Raw genomic sequence first — 15,981 nt, 5'->3', positions numbered from 1 at the left:
GCAGCAGCAGCTCTTGCTGCTGCTGCTGCTGCTGCCCTGCTGCTACTCCCGCTGCAGCAGCAGCAGCAGATCCTGTTTCGCAAGTTTATGATGTTTTAGGGGTTTCGTCTTCATTTTGGTGGTGTTGGAGCAGTTCACTGCAGTGTACACATTCAAGCGTTCTCAAACCCTAAACCCTAAACCCTAAACCCTAAACCCTCGACAGTAAATTCTAAAGTCTCGAGGTGTATCGTGAGTCTTTTAAACCCTAAACCCTCAAAGTTGGAGGCGTCTGTTTCTGCTGTCTCCAATGCTACTCTTCAGTTGAGGCCCAAAGGCCTCGCCATCGCCTCGTAGTATACCTGCTGCTGCTGCTGCTGCTGCTGCTGCTGCTGCTGCTGCTGCTGGTGTACAACAGTCTCCTTGTCATAGGGGCAGCAGCAGCAGCAGCAGCAGGGTCAACAGCAGCAGGATCAGCAGCAGCAGCAAACCCCGGAGGCAGCCTCCTTTCGTAGATCAGGATACTGCTGCAGCATAACTCTGCCCGCTCTCTCCGCAACAGCAGCAGCAGCAGCAGCAGCAACAGCAGCAGCAACAGCAGCAGGAGCAGCAGCAGGATGGCCCCTCGTCTATTGATTCATGCAGAGCAGAAGGCTACATGGCTAGGGTGTATAGGCAGGTGTATTTGCTTCATAACAGGCGGTGCATTAGGGTTTAGCTTCGCCTGCCCTGACAAAGATACAGCATATGAGCTGTTCCCGCTGCAGTCGCAGCAGCAGTATGTACACCTCAGCAAACTGCATGCAGACAAAACAGAAGAAGACAAAACCATAGAAAAAATCAAAGACCTACATAGATTCTTTCAACAGCAGCAAGGTAAGCTACTCACATACGCTGCTGCTGCTGCGCTTGCTGCTGCTCCTGCTGCTGCTGCTGCTGCACTTGTGGGTCCTGCTGCTCTTGCTTCAGCCTCCACTGTTTCTTCTGCTGCGGCTCGTGCAGCTGCTGTTGCAGCTGCTACAGAAATTTGTTTCTTGTTTGTGTTGCTGTCAGCAGCTGCTGGGGCTTTGTAGCCGCTCTGTTTGTTGCTGCAGCAGCAGCATAATTGGTCATAGCGTCTCAGTTGCTGCTGCTGCTGCTGCTGTTTGTGGCTCTCAGGTTACCTCTACTCCCGCCTCCTCAAGCTGGACGACGGCAGCAGCAGCAGCAGCAGCAGCAGCAGCAGCAGTAGCAGCAGCAGCAGCAGCAGCAGCAGCAGCAAGCTGCCTCGTTTTATAGTGATGAGCTCTTGGTTAACACCCCAAGACTACTCAATGGCTTGGGCGAAGGCAAAGGCTGCGGGTCTCCCGCAGCAAATTGAAGGAGGAGATGATCCTGCTGCATTATATAAACGTGCTGCAGATGATTCTGAATACTCTCCTACTGCCTAAACCCTAAACCCTAAACCCTTATCTTCCTGCTGCATTATATTATATTAACCTGCTGCAGATGATTCGCTATTATTCAACCCTAAACCCTAAACCCTAAACCCTGAGAGCGGCCCGCCCGGGGTAGGGATATTGATAGACATATGAGGTTTTAGGGTTTACTGTTTAGGGTTTAGGGTTTAGGGTTTAGGGTTTAGGGGGAGGGTTTAGAGAGAGCGGGAGGAGGAGACAGGAGACAGACAAGGAGACAAAAGATAAACAGAAAGAGACAGAAGAAGAGACAGACAAAAACTAATAATAAGATAATTATTCATAGTAATCACTAATAATAATAATAACAAACAATAAAGAGACAGAGACAAATAATAATAATAATAATAATAATAATAATAATAATAATAATAAACAATGAAGAGACAGGAAGACAATTAAAATGCAGCAGCAAACAGTAAATAGACAAAAATAATATTAACGACAATCAATAAAGATAAACAAATAAACAAACAAATAAATAAATAAATAAATAAATAAATAAAGATAAATATAAAATAAAAATAAGGAGACAGCCGCCAATGCAAGGAAGAAGAGACAAAAAAAGACAGAGACAAACAAAGAGACAGACGCACGCGAAGAGACAAACAAAAACAATAAAGAGACAGACATAAACAATAAAGAGACAGACATAAACAATAAATAAAGAGACAAACAAAAACAATAAATAAAGAGACAGACAAAAACAATAAAGAGACAGACATAAACAATAAAGAGACAGACATAAACAACAAAGAGACAGACATAAACAATAAATAAAGAGACAGACAAAAGCAATAAATAAAGGGACAGACAAAAGCTATAAAAAAAGAGACAAGCATAAACAATAAAGGGACAGACAGAAGCTATAAATAAAGAGACAGACAAAAGAAATAAATGAAGAGACAAACATAAACAATAAAGAGACAGGGATAAGTAATAAGGAGACAGCTACAGAGACGAAGGAGACAAGAAACAGACAGAGATCAGCCAAGCAGATGAAAGCAGCACAAAATATATAATAAACAGAGACAAATGCAATTCAAGAAGGAGACAAAGAGAGACAGAAGAATAAGAGAGAGAAATAAATAAATAAAAAGAAGATAATAGAAGACAAAAGGAGACAGTAGATAATAAATAATATACAGAAGACAAGAGACACATATAGCAGATAAATAATAAACAAAAGAGAGACAAACAAATATATTATAGCAAAACGCCTGTGGGGTTGCTGCTGCATGTGCGGTGTATGCCCAGCCTAGTGGCTTCAGACGCAGTAGAAGCAACAGCAGCAGCAGCAGCAGCAGCAGCAGCAGCAGCAGCAATAGGAGCAGCAGCAGCAGCAGCAAGTGATGCTGCAGACACTGCAGTTAAAACGCTAGTCTTTAGGAAATGAAGTGTCTCTTGGAGGCGACCATCTCCCCACAGAAAAACTCTGCTGCAGCAGTTACAGCAGCAGCAGCAACAGCAGCCGCAAACCTGCTGCTGCTGCTGCTGCTGCTGCTGCTGCTGCTGCCTAAGTGCAGTGGCAGCCGCAACACCACCTGCTGCAAGGCTGTGCCTTGAGCAGTTACTGTACACCTGATGAAGCAGCTTGTTTACTACATGCTGCAGCTGCAGCTGCTGCTCCTGCTGGTGCTGCTGCAGATGCTCCGTTTGTTGTTGCTGCTGCTGCTTTTGTTGTTGTTGCTGCTGCTGCTGTTCGTGCGTTGCCGCGCCTGTCCGCCTGCTGCCATCTGGCAACTCAGCAGCAGCAGCAGCAGCAGCAGGAGCAGCAGCAAGAAAGAGACATCTTAGCGCTGCTGTCGCAACACTACCAGCTGCAAGCCAATGTACAGCAGCACGAAGGCAGCAAGTACAACGACTGAGCCGCAGCAGCAGCAACAGCAACAGCAACAGCAGCAGCAGCAGCACAAGAGATTGCATGTCACGCCTCCATTCTGTAAGCTGCACCCGCGGCAGCAGCAGCAGCAACAGCGCCAGAACAAACCCTATGCCCAGCAACAGCAGCAGCAGCAGACGAAGCAGCAGCAGCAGCAGCAGGGGCGGCTCTAGGAGCATCAACTCCAGTAGCATGAGCAGCAGCAGCAGCAGCAGCAACAGCAGCGCCAACAACCTACTGAACGCAGCAATCCGAAGGCGGCGTGTCTGCTTAGCTGCAGCAACCCTCTGCTCCTCTTCCTCAAGCTCGCCTAAACAGCAGCAGCAACAGCAGCAGCAGCAACAGCAGCAGCAACAACAGCAGCAGTAGCAAGACAGTATGATCATGAACAGCAGCAAGGGAAGCAAAGGCCAATGGCTAGCAGCAATAAAAGAGAAGACAGCCAACTGCAGCAACAGAGGAGACACTAAAGGAGCAGCAATTGCTGCAGCAGGGCAGAAGCAACTGCAGCAGGGAGACAGCAGCAGAGTGAGGTAGCAACGAGGTAACAGCAGCAACAGCAACCCGACGGGAGGAACTGCAGCAGCAAGACAGCAGCAGCAGCAGCAGCGCCTACGCTGTCTAATCTCCTCCTTCCTGCGGTTCTCGACAGCCTGCAGCACAGCGCAGCAGCAGCAGCAGCAGAACTGCCTGCAGCTCCCGCTGTCATCTTCTCTGGTGATGTTAGCATACTCTTGGTGCTACTGCTCCTGCTGCTGCTGCTAGTGCTGCTGCTGCTGCAACCGCATGCAGCTGCGTGTATGCACTCTACCTCCTTGAAGGCGAGACGCTCGGTAGCGTTGAGGCCGATCTTACGCAGATCTGTCTCCTGCAGCAGCAGCAGCAGCAGCAGCAGCAGCAACAGCAGCAGCATTAGCAACAGCAACGGCAACAGCAGCAAAGGAGATGCCGCATGCCAGCAAGCACACATTATAATGCAGCATGCAGCTGCAGAAGAGAAAAGGCTAGCTGCAGCAGCAGCAGCAGCAGAAGCAACAGCCACAGCAACAGCAGCAACGCCAAGCAAACGGAAGCAAGAAAAGCAGGGAGGCCAGCATCACACCAACCCCCAAAGCAGCAGCAGCAGCAGCAAGAACAGCAGCAGCGGCAAACACAACAGCAGCAATAACAACAGCAGCATCACCACCAAAAACAGCAGCAGCAGCAATAACAACAGCACCACCAACAGCAGCAGCAGCAGCAGCAACGACCGCAGCAGCAACAACAGAAGCAGCAGTAACAACAGCAGCAATAGCAACAACAGCAGCAGCATCAGCAGCATCAGCAGCAGCGACAGCAACAACAGCAACACCAGCAGCAGCAGCAGCAGCAGCAGCAGCAGCAGCAGCAGCAGATTACATCGAGTGTGAGGAAGGCCTCGTCAACGTAGATAAACCTCTTTCTATAAAATGTCTCTTGCACAGCGTGCGAAAGATCAGCAGCAACACAAAAGGCAGTTACTTCTGTCTGCTGCATGGCTGCTGCTGCTTGCTGTCTCTTCCGCTCCCCCCGCTCCTGCAGCAGCAAACACAGATGCAGCAGCAGCAGCAACAGCAGTAGCAGCAGAAAAGAAGGCTTTAGTGGGAGGAGCGTTCGCTGATTTTGCTGTTGCTGCTGCTGCTGCTGCTGCTCCTGGGGATTCTGCAACTACGCCAATGGGTGGAGCAGCTTTTGCTGCAGTTGCTGCACTTGCTGCTGCTGCTGCTGCTGCTGCAGGAAGGATGTACCTGCAGCGCAGCGCGCCTCTTTGACTCCTCCTCCTAAACAGCGCAAAACAAACAATGACTCGGGACCTTGCTTGCAGCAGCAGCAGCAACAGCAGCAGCAGCAGCGGCAGCAGCAGCCTCAGCAGCAGCAGCAAAGGTGTGCACAGGACGCATCTGCGTCCAAGCAGCAGGAGCAGCAGCCTCTGCTGCTGCAGCAGCAGCAGCAAACTAGGTGTATCTTTCACCTCCATTTGGTGTTTCCTCCTCTCAGTAATAGCAGCGGGAGTTAATCCTGAATACAAGTAAAAGATTTTGCTGCTGTTGGTGTTGTTGCTGCTGTCGATGTTGCTGCTGTTGCTGCTGCATCTTGTGCTGCTGCTGCTGCAGCGGCACATTCTACTGCTCCTGCTGCTGCTGCTGCTGCTGCTGCTGCTGCGTACCTGCCAAGTTGGGGGTGTCAAGGGAAAACCCTGCCTCCTGTAGTTGCTGCATCAGAGTGCTCAGACCCTGCAGCAGCAGCAGCAGCAGCAGCAGCATCAGCAGCAGCAGCAGCGGAGTATTCATCAGCAGGAACCGCAGTGCCAATGGCAGCAATAACAACAGCAAAAGGGAAAGCAGCAGCAGCAGCAGCAGCTGGTGGTGGTGGTGGTGCTGCTGCTGCTGCTTCTGCTGCTGTTGCATCCCTGTGGGTCTTCACCGCTACACGCGCTCGTTTCCTTGCCACCTTAGAGAAGCAGCAGCAGCAGCAGCAGCAGGAACAGCAACAGCAGCAGCACCACCACCACCACCAACAGCAGCAGCAGCAGCAGAAGCCCACCTCTTCAGCAGCAACATGCATTGGGGTATTCCCTTCTGCGTCTCTGCATTCATCGGGGTCAAACTTTTTGCTGTTTATTATTTGAACTGCAGCAGACAGCAGCCTGTTGCCAACTGCAATGTGGCTGCAGCAGCAAGCACATACACACATACTGCTGCTGCTGTTGCTGCTGCTGCTGTTGCTGTTGCTGCTGCTGCTGCCGTTGCTGTTGCTGCTGCTGCTGTTGTTGTTGTTGTTGCTGCTGCTGTGTCTGCTTCGGCTCGAAACTGTGATGAAGCACTTAGTGCAGATTGGGCTGCTGTTGCTGCTGCTGTTATTGGTGCTGCTCCTTCTGTTGTTGCTGCTGCTCCTGTTGCTGCGGTTTCAAGCTCGTTGCTGCTACATCTGTTGGCTGGGCTGCAGCAGCAACAGTCACGCGTCTTGCTAGGAGCGCTGCTACACAACTACTGGTACCTTTGGTGCTGCTGCTGCTGCTGCTGCTGCTTCTGCTGCTGCTGCTGCTGCTACGGCTACTGCTGCTGCTTCTGCTACTGCTGCTGCTACGGCTACTGCTACTGCTGCTGCTACGGCTACTGCTGCAGCTACTGGTGCTGCTGCTGCTACTGGTACTGCTACTGCTGCTTGTGCTGCTGCTACTGTTGCTGCTGCTGCTGCAGCACTGACAGCGGGGTGGCGCCTGCAGCGTCCTTAGCATTGGGGTTGGCCCCCCGCTGCAGCAGCAGCAGCGCGGTCTCCTCATTTCCCTCCTTTAGTGCTAAATGCAGCGGGGTATCTGCGTGTACACCGCAGCAGCAGCAGCAGCAGCAGCAGCAGAGGCAAATATGCTGCAGCTGCAGCCGCTGCCGTGCTAAGTAGCCAACAGCAAGAAGCCACTGCAACAGCAGCAGGAAACATGTGCGTACTATGCTGCAGCAGCAGCATCAGCAGGAGCACCAACAGCTGCAGCACCACCACCACCAGCAGCAGCACCAACCGCGGCAGCAGCACCAGCAGCAGCAGTAGCAGCAGCAACCCAAGCAGCAGCAGCAGCAGTAGCAGCAGCAGCGGCAGCAGCACCTCCACCACCACCAGCAGCAGCAGCAGCGCCACCAACAGCAGCCGCACCACCAGCAGCATCACCAACAGTAGCAGCACCATCAGCATCCGCAGCAGCAGTATCAGCAGCAACGGCAGCACCAGCAGCAGCAACAGCAGCAGCACACCTCCATAAGCATTGGTCGCTTCGCGAGGGACCCCTCGGTTGAGTAGCAGAGACACGACTTCCGTCTGACCCATCGCTGCAGCAGCAGCAACAGCAAAACCAGCAGCAATAACGCATGCAGCGCACCTACTTACAGGCAGGGCAGGCAGCAGCAGCAGCAGCAGCAGCAGCAGCAGCAGCGAAAACAGCAGCAACCTTACTGGCAGCTAAATGCAGGCCCTGCAGGCGCACAGCAACAGAAAGGCAGCAGCAGCAGCAATTCAAAAGATATAAAACCCGCATGCATCACCTGCAGCAGGAGCAGCAGCAGCAGAAGCAGCAGCAGCAGCAACAGCAGCAGCAGCAACAGAAGCGAAGCAGACTGGGGCTGCAGCAGCAGCAGCAAACGCACGTTGTTTTTTTCTTTGTCGGTTGCTTTCGGGTCGCAGCCATTAACACTCAAAACTAAGCACAGACGCAAGCAGCAGCAGAACGAGCTGCATGTACACCTCAGCCACTCGCGCAACAGCAGCGGCAAATGCTGCTGCTGCAGCAGCAGGAGCAGCACAATTCCCAGCAGCAGTAGCAGAAACAACAACAGCAGCAACAGACGCAGTATGATTCTAGGTAAAGCGCAGACGCAACGCGAGAGTAAAGAGCAGCAGCAACAGCATCCGCATCAGCAGCAGCAGCAACAACAACAAAAGCAGCAGCAGCAGCAACACAGCAGCAGCAGCAGCAGCAGCGGGCGCACTTTGCCTGACTATTGACTGTTCTCCTCGGCAACCTGAGATCGCGTGCAAGAGCGCAGTGTAGCCGTTGTCTCGCTGCAGCAAAGCAGCAGCAGCAACAGCAGCAGCAGCAGCAGCAGGCAGCAAAAATAGCAGAAGAAATAACAGCATGAGGAGGCGCCCCACTAAGAGAGACAACAGCAAGTGCAGCAGCAAAAGCAGTAGCAGCAGCAGCAAAAAATCCAGCAGCTGCACGAGTAACAGGAGCCGCAGCAGCAGCATCAGCACCTGCAGCAGCAACAATGGCAGGAGCAGCAGCAGCAGCAACAGCAGCAGCAACACGAGCGCGCAGGACCAAGGGCAGCAGAAGCAAAAGCAGCAGCAACAAGAGCAGCATCAACGAGAGCAGCACTAACGAGAGCATCAGCAACAGCAACAGCAGTAGCACGAGCAACAGCAGCAGCAAGAGCAGCAGCAACGAGAGCATCAGCAACGAGAGCAGCAGCAACGAGAGCAGCTGCAACAGCAGCAGCAGCAGCAGGAGCAGCAGCAAGAGCAGCAGCAGCAAGAGCAGCAAAGTACATCTGGAGAGTTGATGAATATTGCAGGGGACTCCAGGATGGCAGCCAGCACGAGGGGGTCTCCTTCTCGAGCAGCAACGTGCAACGCAGACACTGCAGCAGCAGCAGCAGCAGCAGCAGCATCAGCAGCAGCAATAGGACACAATGCAGCTGCTATGCTGTCTGGGGTTGCATGTGTCTCTGGGCCTCCTTTGTCGTGTGTTGATGCTTCCTTGCAGTTTCCTTGGGTGTATGCGCAGCCTATGTCATTGCTGCTGCTGCTGCTGCTGCTCTCGCGCTGCTGCTGCTGCTGCTGCTAGGTATCTCACAGCCCTTCTTGGTAACAGCAGAGGGGTCCGCGCCCTCCTCGAGCAGCCGCCTCACGGCCTCTTCATCGCCACGCAACACAGCCTTCACCAGAGCCTCCGCCATCCTAGGGTTTAGGGTTTAGGGTTTAGGGTTTAGGGTTTAGGGTTTAGGGACTGCAGCGGAATGCTACGCTTCACTGCGAAGCTCCGCTAACGCCGACCCAATAAAAACAAAAACAACACAAAATTTAATCAAGAAGGAAAGTCATAACTCGGGGTTTAGAATTCTGGGTTTAGGGTTTAGGGTTTAGGGTTTAGGGTTTAGGGTTTAGGGTTTTGGGTTTAGGGCCCCGCCTCCGACAGGCGGATCGGCTGATCCTGCTCTCGCGTATTGTACTCCGAAGGCCTCAGTAAAAATGAAAACTTCTTTGTTAATTTAGCCTTAATATTTGTGTTACAGTGTACACAAACCCTAAACCCTAAACCCTAAACCCTAAACCCTAAGTCTCCTGGAAGTCACCAGTAGTGGGACAGCTTCGTCTCAGATGCGGCGAGAGCGAAGGTTTAGGGTTTACAGAATCTTGTCTTGTTTTTATTCATTATGAGGAGGTTTAGCTTCCTCATGGCTTAGCAAGGGTTTAGGGTTTAGGGTTTAGGGTTTAGGGTGCTGGGGGCTCTGGGCCGATGGCCTATACCATACACACAAATCTAGTGTTGATGTTTTATGCTTAATTTAAAGATATCTGCATTAAGACCAACAGCAGCAAGAGCAGCAGCAGCACCACTACCCGCTGCAGCAGCAACAGCAGCAACATCATCAACAGCAGCAATATCTGTAGCCGGTGTAGCAGCGACAGCAGTAACAGCTGCAGCAGCTGCAGCTGCAGCAGCAAAACTCGCAGCAGCAAGAGATGCCTTGATGCTAGCGTTAAGCTGCCTTAGTTAGGCCTTTAATCTTCAGAAGCTTTCCTAGGTAGTAGTGTAGGGTTTAGGGTTTAGGGTTTAGGGTTTAGGGTTTGCAGGCTGCTATCAGGAGAGCCTAGAGTGCTGTGTACACCTATTGCAACGACCAAAACGGTTTGTTGCGGTTGTTGCTGCTGTTATTGCTGCTGCTGCTGCTGCTGCTGTGCAGCCTGGATCAGCAGCAGCAGCAGCATCACCAGCTAGCTGTCTCCTTCTCTTGCTGCTGTTTCCGCAGCAGCAAGAATGTCTCTGTGTCGCATGCAAGTTGCTGCTGCTGCATCAAAGGAGCTGCTGCAAGCTAGGGGTTCAACATAAATACTGCAGCAGCAGCAGCAGCAGCAGCAGCGGAGGAGACACTCTAGCTAGAAAAAAGAAGTTAACGAGGACAGACAAAGAGAGAAAAAAATAGAGACAAGTTCAAGCAAATAAACATCATCGCAGTTGCATGCATACACCTGAGAGTATGTATGAATATTAATTTGTGTGTTAATTTATTTTATTTTTATTTGTCCTTTGCGTTGTTTAAAGAAGAAGAAAATAAAGAACATTTATTTATTTGTCTCCTCTACACCAATTGTTTGCTTTGTTTTAGGTGTATGTACACCTGAACGATTCTTTTGAGACATCACCCGCCACAAGTCCTCCGCTTCATCTAACAAACTACCTGCATATACACCCGAAACATAAACACCAAATACAGACCAATCTTAAAATATTTACATAGTGCAAGCAAAGAAAGAGAGACAAAGAGACAGAGAGAGACAGAGACAGAGAGAGAGAGAGAGAGACAGAGCGAGGGACAGAGAGAGAGAGAGAGAGACAGAGAGAGGGACAGAGAGAGAGAGAGAGACAGAGAGAGAGAGAGACAGAGAGAGACAGAGAGACACAGAGAGAGATAAGGAGAGAGAGCAGAGACAGAAAACCAGATAAACAACAGAAAGAAACAAAAGAAGCAGAGAAAGACAAAGGAGACAGAGAAAAGAAAGAGAGACACAAAACAAAAGCAAAAAAAACAGAGACAGAAAAAGATAAAGAAAAAGAGAAAGGAGACGGAGACACAGAGAAGAGACAGAGACACAAAAGGTAAGAACAACGAGACAGAGACAAAGAGACAAAGATAAGAAGAAGGAGACAGAGACAAAGAGACAAAGATAAGAACAAAGGGACAGAGACAAAGAGACAAAGATAAGAAGGAGACAGAGACAAACAAAGAAGATAAAACACTGAAGTAAACAGAGACAGAAACAACAATCCAACAAACTAAGCCGAGACAAACATTGCTAAAAAAACAAACAAACAAATAAACAAGCAACCAAAAAAAGCTGCTGCTGCTGCTGCTGCTGCTGCTGCTGCTGCTGCTGCTACCTAAGTGGTTTTTGAGAGCCTCCTGCCAGACAGCGACATCGTGGGGGTTGAGGTCGAGGGTTTCAAAGAGTTGAGAGAAAAGGAGCTGTTCTTCTGCTAATTCATTCAAGTTGTCTCTATCTCTGGGATCGTGCCTGGGATCGTGTCTGGGATCGTGTCTGGGATCGTCTCCGGGATCGCGTGTGGGGTCGTCTCCAGGATCGTCTCCAGGGTGGAAATAGTCCCCTTCGGAGTCCGTCGTTATTGCGTCGGACTCGTCTGCTTCATTTATTTTCCTTTTGCTTTGCTGCTGCTCTGCTGCTGTGGCTCTTGCTGCTGCTGCTGCTGCTGCTGCTGCTGTTGCTTTCTTGTCTCCTCCTCCTTCTGGTTCCTTGACTGAGGAGTTGAACAGCTGCTGCTGTTTTTGCTGCTGCTGTTGTTTAGGAGTTGTATTTGGTTTACTTTGCGTAAGGAGGGCGAGCAGCTTTTGCTGCGCTTGGGTTGGCTGCTGCTGCAGCAGCCGCAGCAGCAAATCTGCTGCTAGCTGAGCTAAAGCAAATAGATATACCCCAAATGGAGATGTATGAAAATGCATTACTAAGGCCCACGTGCGGTGGATCGGCCCAAAAGAGTCAAACAGCGAACCCCCAGCACCGAACATTTCTCTGAAAAAAGCAAAACACAGAAATAAACATAAAAACAAACAAATTTATGCTGGCGTCTTTATTGTTTTTGCTTCTGTTTATGTTTATGTTTATGTTTATGTTGTTTTGTGTTTATGTGTACGTTTATCTTTCTCTATAATTACATATATTTTTCTTGAAAGCAAACATACAGATAAACAAACGCAAAAAGAAGCATAAGCACAAACTTAAACATTACTCATTATCTTTATTTCTTCTCCTATTCACTCCGCCAAAATCCTGCGGTGTCAGCAATCTCCACCCGCTAGCTAGCTAGCTGGCTAGCTAGCCAGTTAGCTAGCTAGCCTATATATAGTTGGGGGGATCAGGGGCTAACTGGCTAGCTAGCTAGCTGGCTAGCTAGCTAGTTAGCTAGCTAGCTAGTTAGCTATCCAGCTAGCTGGCTAGCTAACTAGCTAACTAGCTATTAGCCTCCGCTCCCCCTAGCAATTGGGATACAGCCCCAACAGCGCCCAGGCCCTCGTCCCTCTCATCCATTTTCTGCGTTCCCTCGTCAGCTAGCTAGCTAGCTAGCTAGCTAGCTAAACGGTCAACTACCTGCACTCTATCTGTCGGTTCTTACGCTCTATGCCCCTCTAGTTAGATAGCTAGCTAGCTAGCTAGCTAGCTAGCTAGCTAGAGATGGCGAGCTAGCTAGCTAGCTAACAGCTAGCCTGTTTGCCTCCTATGTTGGTTTGCTGCTGTGCAGTCTAGCTAGCCCAGGGCTCTCTGTCTTGCTGCTGCTGCTGCTTCTCCTGTCTCCCTTGTCTCTTCTTCTGTCTGTCTCCTTTGTTGTGTCTCCTTTCTTGCTGAACTAACACCATAAGCCCTTTGACCGCAGTTTGCTGCCCTTTCAGGTACTGCAGCAGCAACAGCAGCAGCAGCAGCAGCAACTGCTGCTGCTGCTGCTGCTGCTGCAGCTACTCACTGGGTTGCCTGTAGCCAGAGCTCCCCCAGCTGCTCTGGAAACAAAAGACCTTCTTCGCGAGCCTCATGAACCAACTCCTGTCGAACCCCACAAAGCCAACAAGGGTTTAGGGTTTAGGGTTTAGGGTTAGGGTTTAGGGTTTAGGGTTTAGAATTTAGGCATACCTCGAATCGGTCATATGATACTTGTCTGAGTATGGAGTTCACGGCATTATCAAGTTCGCCCATTACCTACAAACAAACCCTAAACCCTAAACCCTAAACCCTAAACCCTAGAAGAGCTCTGTAGCGAGCGAGATAGAGCTTGAACGAACAAACAAACAAACAAACAAACAAACAAACAAACGAACAAACAAACAAACAAATAAACAGACAAACAAACAAACACAGTTTACCTGTGCGAGTCTGTCTGCATTATTTGTAGCGTTTAATCGTAATTGTTTATTTGCTATTATTTCTCCTAGACGTGCAAATGTCTCGCCAACTGCAGGGGGTGGTCCCCAGCTTAAAATACCGAGAGGAGCTCGAAGAGACAGTAAGCATGCGTAAGCTAAAGATAGACAAGAAAAAATAAACAAAACAAAAGAATATATAGAGAAGAACGTAGTTAATATGCAGTGTATTATTTAGGATTATATTTTATATAATATATTTAATTAATAATACACACATATAATACACAAACAAACAAATAATAATAAACCCTAAACCCTAAACCCTAAACCCTAAACACAAACAATAAACAACAAACAATAAACAACAAACAAGACAGAAGAAATTAAGAAAATGCATACTGCGCAATAAACAATAAAACGTACACTGTAAATAACAAAAACAAATGTTATAAAATAAATAATGAAGGATAAATAAATAACAATTGATAAACAATAAATAAATAATAAATAATAATACATAATAAATAAAAAACAAAGTCTCGGCTATAAGCAATAAACCCTATACCGGATGCCGCACCCCCTAAACCCTAAATAAACCCTAAACCCTAAACCCTAGAACTTAATCCCTAAACCCTAGACCCTAGAACATAAACCCTAAACCCTAAACCCTAGCACTTAAACCCCAAACCCTAACCCTAAAAGTAGAGGGACACAGAAGAACAGCCCAGCATCAATCCTTGCTTTAAAACCCTAAACCCCAACGCATGAAACCCTAAACCCTAAACAAAACGACAACTCCCTAAACCGTATACCCTAAACCCTAAACACCCTAAATAAGCCCTAAACCGTAAACCCTAAAGCCTAGACTCTAAACCCTAATCATGGATGGGGCTCGAGAAGGCCTTCAGCAAAACAACGCCACAGCACAAACGCTGATACAAACCCTAAACCCTAAACTCTAAACCCTAAACACAATGCGGTAGATAGAAAGAGACAAAAGGAGACACCTGATGGAGGTGAGGATACACCTAAAGATATATTAAAACAACAGCAGTGGGCAGGAGGAGACAAATGCAAACAAAGACAGAAAAAAGGGTGAAGCCCAGCATCATGCATACACTCCAACGTGCATACACCGCAAGAGATAAAGAAACAACAAAGAGAGACAGCTACAAACAAACAACACCCCTGCAGCAAACCCTCTTTAATCTGTCATCTGCAGTTTCTCAAACGGAGACAGCAGACAAACAACACGAAGGATATTGATGCGGGTGCGCTTCGCTCTCTAGGGTTTGTTAGGGTTTGTTAGGGCTTGCTAGGGTTTGCTAGGGTTTGTTAGGGTTTGTTAGGGTTTGCTAGGGTTTGCTAGGGTTTGCTAGGGTTTGCTAGGGTTTGCTAGGGTTTGGCAGCAAGCTAGGGCTTCAGCGTTTACCCTCTAGCTTATACGCTCTACGGTGTTAGAAATAATGCTTGGAGATTAGGGTTTAGAGCGTGAGGGCTAGCTTTAGGGTTTAGGGTTTAGATAGCATCTTACCAGCTTCTCTGCCTAGTGCAACAATATGCATACATGCCCCAGTAAAAGAGAGAAAAAGGTGTAGGGTTTAGGGTCTAGGGTTTAGGGTTTAGGGTTTCGATACGATCTAACCCGCTTCCCTGCCTAGTGCAAGCACATCCTTGCAATCCCTAGTAAAAGAGAGAAAAACGTGTAGGGTTTAGGGTTTAGGGTTTAGGGTTTCGATGCGATCTAGCCCGCTTCCCTGGCTAGTGAGAGCACATCTTTGCATGCCCTAGTAAGAGGGAGAAGAACGTGTAGGGTTTAGGGTTTAGGGTTTAGGGTTGAGGGTTTAGGGTTTAGGGTTTAGGGTTTCGATACGATCTAACCCGCTTCTCTGGCTAGTGCAAGCACATCTTTGCGTGCCCTAGTAAGATGGAGAGATGAACGTGTAGGGTTTAAGGTTTAGGGTTTAGGGTTTCGGGTTTAGGGTTTCGACACGATCTAACCCGCTTCTCTGGCTAGTGCAAGCACATTTTTGCATGCCCTAGTAAGAGGGAGAAGAGTGTGTAGGGTTTAGGGTTTAGGGTTTAGGGTTTCGGTAGGATCTAACCCGCTTCTCTGGCTAGTGCAAGCACATCTTTGCGCGATCCTGTGAAAGAGAGAAGAATGAAAGGCCCTGTCTGAGGGGTTGCTAATCTTGTATAGTTTCCTGTACGTTTGCCTGCTGTTGCTGCTGCATCAATCCTTTGCTGCTGCAGCAGCAGTTCAAACTTGGACGAGCAAAAGGGCAGCAAAGCAGCAAACCCTTTCTTCACCAAAGACACTGCAGAAGCCCAGGTGTATGTACACCCCACATCCGATAAAGACACGGGAGCGAGCCGATCCCAGAAGTTAAACGACTGAACGCATTTTATTTTGTTCATTCGCAAACAAACAAACAAACAAACAAACAAAACAAAACAAGACATATATGTACGTGTATATATATACATATTTATTTATTTATTTATTTATTTTTATATATTTATATATTCATATATATATATATGTTTATATATATATTTATATATGCACCCTTACTACTTGTATTTATTTATTCGTATCTATTTATATTCCTTCACGCATTTGTTTACATGTACATATATGTATATATATATTATATATATATATATGCGTATACATAAATATATATATATATATATATTTGTATATATACATGCATATGTGCATTATCTGTTTGTTTACATGTTCACATGTAATATATATTCTTATATATTCATTTCTCTATATATAACAGTAACAGTATAAGCACACGCATATATTTATATATATATATATATGTTGATATACATGACATTTATATATACATATATTTATACTTATATATATATATATACATGACATATATATACACATATATTTATATATATATATATATATATACATGACATATATATATATATATATACAAGTGGATTCATATATATTTGTATATTTTTATTGGTTTTCATGTAC

General features: G+C 47.9%; 2 protein-coding genes across 2 annotated transcripts; one reads left to right on the top strand and one right to left on the bottom strand.

Annotated features, from left to right (window-relative positions):
• Positions 1–3,266: 3,266 nt before the first annotated feature.
• Positions 3,267–7,090, top strand: EAH_00032630 (hypothetical protein; the record flags this gene model as incomplete). The annotated part of the gene is made up of 6 exons (XM_013395981.1): positions 3,267–3,378; positions 3,971–4,055; positions 4,193–4,723; positions 5,074–5,297; positions 5,526–5,937; positions 6,733–7,090. The coding sequence occupies 6 exons, from the start codon at positions 3,267–3,269 to the stop codon at positions 7,088–7,090; spliced, it is 1,722 nt and encodes a 573-aa protein (XP_013251435.1).
• Positions 7,091–10,170: 3,080 nt separating this feature from the next.
• Positions 10,171–11,627, bottom strand: EAH_00032620 (oligoendopeptidase F, putative; the record flags this gene model as incomplete). The annotated part of the gene is made up of 2 exons (XM_013395980.1): positions 10,171–10,286; positions 10,988–11,627. The coding sequence occupies 2 exons, from the start codon at positions 11,625–11,627 to the stop codon at positions 10,171–10,173; spliced, it is 756 nt and encodes a 251-aa protein (XP_013251434.1).
• Positions 11,628–15,981: the final 4,354 nt, after the last annotated feature.

Source organism: Eimeria acervulina, genomic scaffold, assembly GCF_000499425.1.
Source record: "Eimeria acervulina Houghton genomic scaffold, Eah_scaff317, whole genome shotgun sequence".
NCBI classification, from domain to species: Eukaryota; Apicomplexa; class Conoidasida; order Eucoccidiorida; family Eimeriidae; genus Eimeria; species Eimeria acervulina.
This window is presented reverse-complemented; position numbering and strand designations above follow the sequence as displayed.